Here is a 10,005-nt window from a genome sequence, read left to right on the forward strand (position 1 = left end):
CGGCGTAGGCAGCCAGTTGAACCGTTTTATTGGTCAGTAGGTTTTCTCGTCCAGTTTGCATTTGCCTAACCGCATACTCCAGTGCCAGGTTAAACAATGTTGGTGCCAGCCCATCTCCCTGCTTTAGTCCCTGCGAGATTTTGAAAAAGTCTGTCCTGTTGTTTTGTATTCGTACACATGCCTGAGTTTCATCCATTGTGGCTTTAATGAGTCTAATCAGCTTATGTGGTATTGCTAATTCTGCCAATATATAGTAAAGTCTGTCCCTTTTGACTGAATCGTATGCCTGTTTGAAGTCTACAAACACGTTGTGAACATCAATGTCGTGTTCCCACGATTTGCTCAAGACCTGCTTGACTGTAAATATTTGATCCATTGTCGATCTTCCCCGTCTGAAGCCCGTCTGTCCCCGTCTGTGTATTGGAATTTTATAATTATATAACCTGGTATTTACTATACTATTGGGCTCAAAGTTCCTAAAGAGTATTTTATTCTTATATAGAAACAGTAAGCATTCTTGAATAAATACAGCGTAAACTGTTAAAATATTATTACTCCTAAAATGCCCTCTACATGATTCCCTACTTTTTAAGTCAAACATAACTCTGATTATTTTTTTCTGAACCAGAAATACATTATTTATGTCCCTACTGTGGCCAAAATTTATTAGACCATATCTAAATTTTGCTTCAAAATTAGCATGATACACTGTTTTTAATGAGTTACTATTCATGTATTTTTTTAGAACTCTAAAGCTGTAAATCACTTTACTCAAAGACATACATAACTGGTCAACATGTTTATCCCAACATAAAAAACTGTCAATATATAATCCTAAAAATTTGGTACTGCTGCTAATATTTAAAGTGTCATTATTTACAATAATACTGTTTGGCATATCTGAATGTGCATAATTTGTCTTAAACAAAAGAAGATCTGTTTTATTTTGATTTAAAACCAACCTATTCATAGAAAACCAGTCTTTAACTTTCTGGAACTCTAAACTAGCATTAACGCTTAGAAAAGACATGTCTTTACCACTGACTAAAATGTTTGTATCATCTGCATAATTTGTTATGCTGGAAGTAGTATTAGCCACTAGACCATGAAGATCATTGATATAGATCACAAACAGTAAAGGACCAATCACACTTCCTTGTGGTACTCCAATATTGATAGTGCTTTCAGATGTGATGCCTACTTCAGTGTTTTTTTGTATTTTTACTAAATGTCTCCTATTTGCCAAGTAGGACTTAAACCAGTTCAATGCTGGTCCACGTATACCATATTTCTCCAATTTATCAAATAATAGGTCATGCACTAAACAGTCATATGCCTTTGATAGGTCCAAAAAGAGACCCAAAGCCATATGACCAATCTCAGTACATTTCAAAATATCCCAGACAAATTGAAGAATCGCAGTCTGAGTTGATTTTCCCTGTTGATAATCATGCTGCTTTGCACTAATAATATGACATTTTGTTAAAAATTCTGTTATCCGCCTATACATAGTCATTTCTAAGATTTTTGAAAAGGAACATAGAAGGCTAATTGGTCTATAGTTATTAATTAATTTAGGATCACCCTTTTTGTAAACAGGTGTTACTATGGCAGTTTTCAGGCATTCAGGAAATACACCAGATTTTAGTGAATTATTTATGATTGTAGTGAGAGGATTCACTATCTCCTTTATACACAGTTTAAGGATTTTAGTGGGTATTTCATCAATTCCACAACTCATTTTGTTTTTTAAATTTTTAGTTATATCCATAATTTCAGTTTCTGTCACAGGTGCGACAAACACTGAATTTATGTTAGTTGCAATGTTGTCTTTATATTCAGTGTATTGTAATTGAGATAAAGTGTTATTTAAAGCAGTATTTAAGTGGATCATGTATTTATCAGCAATCTCTTGAGGACTACCCTCTACTTTTATTGAATTTGCACTTTTTAATTGACCATTAATTTCACTAACAATTTGCCACATGCATTTATTTTTGTTGGCAGCTTCAGACATCCTGTTTTCATATAGCTTTGATCGTTTTGTTATTAGTTTCTTATTATATTCTTTTTTTACCTGTCTATAGGAATCATAGAATTTATGGTTAACTCTGCTCATTGTCAACAAGATGTCTAAACGAGTCTTACATTCTATTATCTCTGGATCATCTCTTTTATTAAGGCCTTTTTTACGTTGCCTAGAATCTAACTTCTTAAAAGGAAAGCACTGATTGAATATATACAGAAACTGATTTAAGAAAGTATTCCATTGATCATTTACACATTTGTAACTTAAATTAAGCCAGTCATGATTATGTAATTTACTTATAAAGGTTTCAATATTATTTGTACTAAAATGTCTTTTCATTTCAAGAGTATTCGTTTCTGCTTCCTCTACCTGAAAAGTTAATTTTTGGGCAGAATGATCAGAGATTCCAGCGTGCAAGACTTTTACTGACACATATGATTGCATATTTGTTAGTATGTTATCTATACAAGTTTTAGATGTGGCAGTTACTCTAGTGTAGTCTTCAATTACATGACAAATATTATATGAGTTAATTAACATACAAAATTTTACTTTATCTAATGTGTTATTCTTAAGATCGATATTGAAATCTCCCCCTATAATTATAATTGTGTTTTCTATCATAATTCTTCCCAGTATAATATCAAATTTGTTTAAAAAAACTGCCAGATCGCTACCTGATGGTCTGTAAACTGATGCTATAATGAGTTTGTTATTATCTACATTAGCTTCGCATACAGCACACTCTATTACCCTATCTACTGATAACTCTTGTATATCCTTTCTTTCCTGGCCAATGATGTCTTTACTAAGATATATAGCTGTTCCTCCATGTTCGTTCACATTATTTCTACAATGACTAGCTGTCAGCACAAAATTGTTAATTCCATATTCACTTAATTCTTCTTTAGTTTTCCAATGTTCTGTTGTGCACAATATTTTACAGTCACTGTTGTTTGTTAGAAGTTCTTCTATTTCATCAATACAATTTCCTATGGATTGGAGGTTCTGGTGGATGATACTTATATTCTTTGCTCGTGTGACTGTGTTTTGTATTTCAATTTCCTTGTGTTGATGTGTCTTGTGCTCTCTATTTTCTCCTATGAAAAATTTCCACCTCGGTTATCTAGAAAATCCTTATGACGATGCATCTGGAACCTTTTTATGCCAACACCATTAGGCCAAAACTCTGGTTTATACATGTCATCCTTATATTCAAAGGGAGCCGATACAACAAATCTCTTCAACATATTTTCTTGACTTGGCAATTCCTTTACCATAATAGACTCTTGTTGCATTTTCCTCTTTTCTATTAGAAATTTACATATCTCCTCTTGTTTTGTTGTTCTCTTCACTCACTTGATAAAAGGCATATATCGAGCACAGTTTAATTTAATCTAACCCAAGTACTTTCGATCCCTAGATCATCTTCAGGGGCATCTGAAATAAGCCAAGAAACGTTTTTTATAACCAAAGAAATTGATTAATTTCGATAAAAACTCGAAGTTTATGGTTGAAAAAGAGTTTTTATGTGATTAACGTTTATAGACTTACTTCGTCAATTGCGGCCTATCCGGCAAGAACAAGATGTCATAAACATATAAATGTACATCACAGTACACTACAAATGGACAAACAAACACTTTAAAATTATTTAAGAAAGGCTACATTACTTGCAGAAGCCGGAGACAGAATGGCTCCTGATCTAACAGAAATGTTGGGGTGACATGTGACAAATGACAACTTGGATGAGCAGTCACAATCATAGATATGTGATCTGCACCTTTTACAATTCTATGAAACTAAGTATTGACCAAAAGTCCAACTGACACTACTATAGGAGGTCACTGATGAAATATAAAATTATATAGAATGTTTTTTAAGTAGATTGAATAATCCAGATCTCACACTCAAACATGTCTGTAATAATTAAGGTGTTAGTTTGAAAGCAACTGAAGTCGACGTAAAGTAAGAATGCAAGAAAAGGACTAAACAATATATTAGACAGTGGGTAGTTGACTACAATAAAATGGTCTACCAAGCACTATCTGTAATGTAGAAAGGAAGAGATCTGACTATGTAATTAAAATACTAAAAATTGAAAATCAAAATTGAAAGCAAAGTATATAAATGGGGTGTAATCCAAGTAGTTCAGTTGAACCCACAGTCAATGGTATAACTATAAAATTAATATGGATGTGCTCAGTGCAGGAAGTCTAAACAGTCGAGCTGGGTCCCCTACGAAGTGAAGCTGTAATAAAGTTTTTAAAAATAGGTTTAAATTTAGTACAATTTAAATTACTTTGAGTATTAAGACAGTGAGAGTTTTCATTTGTTTCCCTTGTAATTTCCAAATCTTCCAATAAATCGTTTCTTGGCTTATTTCAGATGCCCCTGAAGATGATCTAGGGATCGAATGTACTTGGGCTAGATTAAATTAAACTGTGCTCGATATATGCCTTTTATCTGATCAAAGTTCATTTATCCGAGCATTCAACCTTATATTTAAATATGAACTATGCAAAAATAAAAAGTATATATAACATTATAAATCAAATAAACATTGAAATACAAAATACAATGTTACAAAAAAAAACATTGTCCGTCTCGATTGGCAATAGACAAATTTTTGCCACGGCCCGTTTGTAAATTCCATTAACAGTTTTAATCGATACCACTCGCACTATATTGTCCTTTGCAGGGTGTAACTTGACGATCCGTCCTAGATTCCACTTGTACGAAGGCAAGTTGTCATCTTTGATTATGAGCATAGCTCCCTCCTTGACACTAGCTGCATTAGTTTTCCACTTAGTGCGTTGTTGTAGCTCATTGATGTACTCTCTTGACCAACGAGTTCAAAAGTGTTGTTTACACTGTTCAAGTTGCTTAAAATGGGACAGCATCGTCTTTGAAACAGCTTCAACATTTGGGTATGGTATGGAATTTATCGGACGACCAATAAGGAAATGTGCGGGCGTAAGTACATTGAAATCGTTTGGATCTGAGGAAAGAGGTGTGAGTGGTCGAGCATTCAAAATTCCCTCAATTAGCGTTACAATTGTATAAAAACTTTCGAAAGTAAGCAAACGATTGGGCATAATTCTAATTAGATGATGCTTAACACTTTTAACCCGGCCTCCCACAGTCCACCTTGATGCGGAGAGTAAGCTGGTATAAAATGCCAATTGATTCCCTGATTAACACCCAATTCCGTTTGTAAAGTAGATTGGTTGCATTTAAGAAAAGAACTAAGATCTTTCAATTTATTGTTCGCTCCAACGAAGTTACTGCCATTATCACTGTAGATGGCAGATGGTTTGCCTCGGCGAGCAATAAAGCGCTGTAATACTTCTAAAAATGCGGATGTGGTCAGTTCAGTGGCTACCTCTAAATGTACTGCCTTTGTTGCCATACAAACAAAAAGACAAAGATAGCTTTTGAAAACCTTGCAACCACGACCCTTACGATCCTTTATCATGAATGGACCTGCATAGTCAACTCCTGTATGATTAAAAGGAAAAGTTTGAGAAACTCGTGATGATGGTAATTGACCCATTAATGGTGTACAAATTGTCGGTTTACATCGAAAACATGTAACACATTCTCTGACAATTTTTCTTACTAAATTTCTACCTGGTATGGGCCAGTATTTTTTGCGAATGACTGATAACATTAGCTGCGGTCCTGCGTGACCTAATTGTTGATGAAGTTTGTGACAAATAAGGTAAGTTAATTTGTGATTTGAAGGAAGAATTATTGGATGACACTTATCGAATGGAAAAGAAGAATTTTGTAGTCTTCCACCTACAAGAATGATGCCCTTTTGAAGAAATGGTGTCAAACTTAGAAGTCGACTCTTCCTGTCTACCCTACCTAGTTTTAACAGATCATCGATTTCAGTTGAAAAGACTTCCCGATGTACAAGTGATATTAACATATCTAGTGATTGATTTATTTCGGTTAAGGAGAGATCACCTTGAACTCTTTCTTGTTTGGGTTTTCTGCAATTAGAAATAAATCTTAAACAATAAGCTGTTACTCGCTGAAGTTTTTGTAAGCTAGAAAATTTTTCAAATGGAAATAAATGAACTGGTTGTCTCTGAAGAAATGTGTAGATTTTTCGAACTTCAAGAAGACTATCTGCTGAGATGGGACTAAGATTAGATATATCTTGTGGCCACTTATCTGGAGCTTGTTTTAACCAGGGTGGTCCACTAAACCAATGTGAATTCTGAAGTAAATTAGCTGAAGTCATACCTCGTGTAAGAATATCAGCTGCATTTGTTGCTGTGGGTACATATCTCCATTTATCTACATTTGTGAGAGATTGAATTTGAGCTATACGATTCCCCACAAAAACTTGTAACATATGGGGAGAAGTTTTAATCCATGCTAGTGTAACTGTGGAGTCGCTCCACAGATAGTACTCATCAATTGAGATTGTTAACGATTTAACAACTTTCTGAAATAATTCTGCTAACAAGAGCGCAGCACATAATTCCAACCTTGGAATGCTGATGGTTTTTAATGGTGCAACCCTTGTTTTGGACGTAAGTAAACTAGTTTGAATAGTGTTATTTGAATCAGTGGACCGTACATAGATACATGCACCATAGGCAGACTGAGACGCATCAGCAAACCCATGAATTTCAACATGTACTCGATCCATACAAACAACATGTCTAGGAATTTGGAGTGAGTTCAGTTCTTTGAGATCTGTTCTTATAGAAATCCATTTATTGCGAATGTCTAGTGGAACCTCTTGATCTCAAGATAAATGTAAAGACCAAAGCGATTGAAGCAATATTTTTGCTTTAATAATTAAAGGACTAATTACACCTAATGGATCAAAGATCTTTGCTATTTCGGATAAGATAAGTCGTTTAGTGAATTTTGTAACTTGGGGTAACACTACCTTCATAGAAAAGACATCCTTGTTTGCTGACCAATAAAGCCCTAACACCTTTGACGCTTCTGAAGAGCCAAAATAAAATTCATCCAATTTTTGTGTATGCTGAATATTTGTGAATACCTCCAAATTGTTTGATTTCCATTTTCTGAGATGAAATCCTCCTGATTTTAATATGTCATCTATTTGTTGGCACAATATGATTCCTTGATTGACTGAATTTGCACCTGTAATTAAATCATCTACAAAGAAATCATTCTTTATGACTCGAGCTGCTTCTGGATTGGATTTTTCATTTTCGATAGCTAACTGGACCAGACATCTCGTGGCCAAATATGGACCACTTGCAGTGCCATACACTACTCTGTTGAGCGCATATGTCTGCAGTTCTTCATTAGGATTGTTTCTCCAAACAATTAATTGCAACGGATGGAACCTTTTGTGTACCATCACTTGTCTGTACATTTTACAAATGTTTGCACAAATTACTATGTTATGTTGTCTAAACCTTAACATAATTGAATACAATTCATCTTGAACTACTGGACCTGCCATTTGAATGGAATTATATGAATGTCCTGAAGATGACAATGCGGAACTATTGAAAACAACACGAAGCTTGGTAGTGTCACTTTCTTCCTTTAAAACACCATGGTGTGGTGAATAATAGGTAATTTGAGTATCACTAGGAGTAAACCATGTCATGTGGTTTAATTCTTCATATTCTTTCATGAAGTCTGAATACAACTTCTTTAGTTGGGGGTTAACTGCTAGCTTTCTCTCTAAACTGTGAAACTGTTTCATTGCTATGTCCTTTGAGTTCCCTAACTTTGATATTGGTTCCTTTAACGGAACTGATACAATGAATCGACCTGATGTATCACGTTGAACTGTGTTTATGAAATGTTCTTCCACTTGCTGTTCTTCATTTGACAACTGCTTGTTGTCCGGAATGGTATCTAATTCCCAAAACCTTGCGACCTGTGATTCTAAATCGGTGACTTTCGTAAAATAACATTTGCTATTATTTGATGTTAATTTAGATAATCCAAGTGGACCTGAAATTATCCACCCTAAAACTGTTTTTTGTAGCACTGGTAGATGTTTTCCTAAGTGAATCTTACCTGTACATATGAGATTCCAATAAGAATCTGCACCAATGAGGATATCTATATTTTTGGGTTCATTGAACCTAGCATCTGCTAGTGTAATATTGTTGGGAATCGGTAATGAAGATTTAGAAAAATACCTATTAGGCAAATCATCTGTTATTTGTTCAATAACTAAACACTGAAGAGAACATGAACACTGATTACTGAGAGACTTAACTGTTACATTACAGGAGGATTGAATCACAGACTGATTCTGTGCAAGTCCTGATACTGACAACTGAACCCTTTGTTGAGTAATCCCTAGGCGATCTGCTAAACCCTTTGATATGAAATTAGACATTGAAGCATTATCTAAAAGTGCTGTACAAATATGCTGATTTCCATGCTTGTCAAATACTTGTACCAAAGCTGTGGCTAATAAGACCTGACCACTTGTAGAAAGATTACAAAAATTCTTGATTATTGTATCTGGTTTAGCTTCCTGATTTGATTCTGAAGCTTGATTTAAAACTTGCAATCCATTACTGACTGTACTCCTTAGCTGAGTATCTACTGGTACAGTAATGTTAGTATGTCTGTTTTGACAATATGAGGTTGGATCTGCTTCAAGTCGACAGTTTTGACTTGAATCCAAATTTATACTCTGAGGATTGTGAGCTGAAGAACAATATATACTACCATAAGCTGTAGTTGACTCTTTGCTCTGAGAACCTTGACCAGAAGTATAAAACTGACCTGCTTGTGAACCTATGCTCTGAAAACTTTGAGCTGAAGTATTGACTTGATCTGAATGCGAATCTGTGCTCTGAAAATCTTGAGCTGGACCATAAACTTGATCTAAATGCGACCCTGTGTGAACTACATGGGTATATGTTATCTTGGAATCATGCAACAAAGAATTGTGTTTTTCTGGACAGTGCCTACAATGACCATGCTTACAAGTAGTAGCTTGGTGTCCTTGACGAAAACAATTCTCACAAATCTTGAATAAACTTACTTTTTGCCTCCTCTGACTGACTGGCAATTGCAAAAATTCACTACATTTAAATAAAAAATGAGGTTTTTTGCAGTAATAACAAGATAATGTATTCTGCTTATCCTGTTGACCACCTGAACTTACCACAAACGCTTTCTGTTTGAAAGATGAAACCTTGTGCTTGATTTTATGTTTATTGACCTTGTCATTGAAATTTGCTCTATCTGATAAAAATGAAATAAAATCTTCCAGATTAGGAAAATCTGTATTTACTATTTGTTTCTCCCACTCATCAATAGTATCATTATCAAATTTACTAGAGACAATAAATATAATTAATAAATCTGCCAAATGACTTTTGTTAACACCTAAACTTTCTAATGATGCTAGTTTTATTGAGATTAAATCAACAATATCTCTATAGGAGCTTGAAACATCCGGTTTTAATTCTTTTATGTTCACTAATGATTTTATATGATTGTGAATAATTAATGATTTATCATCATACCTGTCATATAGTGTTTTCCATGCTAACTCATAATTTTCGGCTACAAATGCTATGGATTTAATACATTGTGCAGCAGAACCTTCTAGTGATGCACGTAAATAATGAAATTTTTGAATGTGTTCCATGTGATCAGAATTGTGAATTAATGATAGAAACAAATCACGAAACTCTAACCATCTCTCAAATAAACCAGTAAATTTTGGCAAGTCTATAGTCGGTAAACGAATATTTGATTGACCTTTAACTACAGACATGTTTAATTGTGACTTTTTTGACTCACCTTGTTTTGATAAATATTCATTGGCTTCCGAAATCACCCTGTAATATGTATTTTCAAAAGTTAATGTTTTTGATTCATCAAAGCTTTGAGCATCTAAACATTGTAACTCTAATTGTAAAGCTAAAAATTCATTTAATACAAATTGTAATTGATCCAATCTAGTTTGTAACTGAATTGTTTCAGTTTCAGAT

At 34.2% G+C, this 10,005-nt stretch overlaps 2 protein-coding genes across 2 annotated transcripts; both read right to left on the minus strand.

Moving 5' to 3' along the window:
- Positions 1–5,135: 5,135 nt before the first annotated feature.
- On the minus strand, positions 5,136–6,698 carry LOC140450670 (uncharacterized). Its single transcript, XM_072544335.1, has one exon. The coding sequence runs from the start codon at positions 6,696–6,698 to the stop codon at positions 5,136–5,138; it is 1,563 nt and encodes a 520-aa protein (XP_072400436.1).
- A 99-nt stretch (positions 6,699–6,797) lies between these two features.
- On the minus strand, positions 6,798–9,788 carry LOC140450671 (uncharacterized). The gene has a single exon (XM_072544336.1). The coding sequence runs from the start codon at positions 9,786–9,788 to the stop codon at positions 6,798–6,800; it is 2,991 nt and encodes a 996-aa protein (XP_072400437.1).
- Positions 9,789–10,005: the final 217 nt, after the last annotated feature.

This window comes from Diabrotica undecimpunctata, chromosome 9 (assembly GCF_040954645.1).
Source record: "Diabrotica undecimpunctata isolate CICGRU chromosome 9, icDiaUnde3, whole genome shotgun sequence".
Taxonomy (NCBI): domain Eukaryota; kingdom Metazoa; phylum Arthropoda; class Insecta; order Coleoptera; family Chrysomelidae; genus Diabrotica; species Diabrotica undecimpunctata.

Bases quoted from the DNA above. Each gene is read 5' to 3' on its own strand.
- LOC140450670 (XM_072544335.1), bottom strand. From the start codon at position 6,698: ATGGATCGAGTACATGTTGAAATTCATGGGTTTGCTGATGCGTCTCAG.
- LOC140450671 (XM_072544336.1), bottom strand. From the start codon at position 9,788: ATGTCTGTAGTTAAAGGTCAATCAAATATTCGTTTACCGACTATAGAC.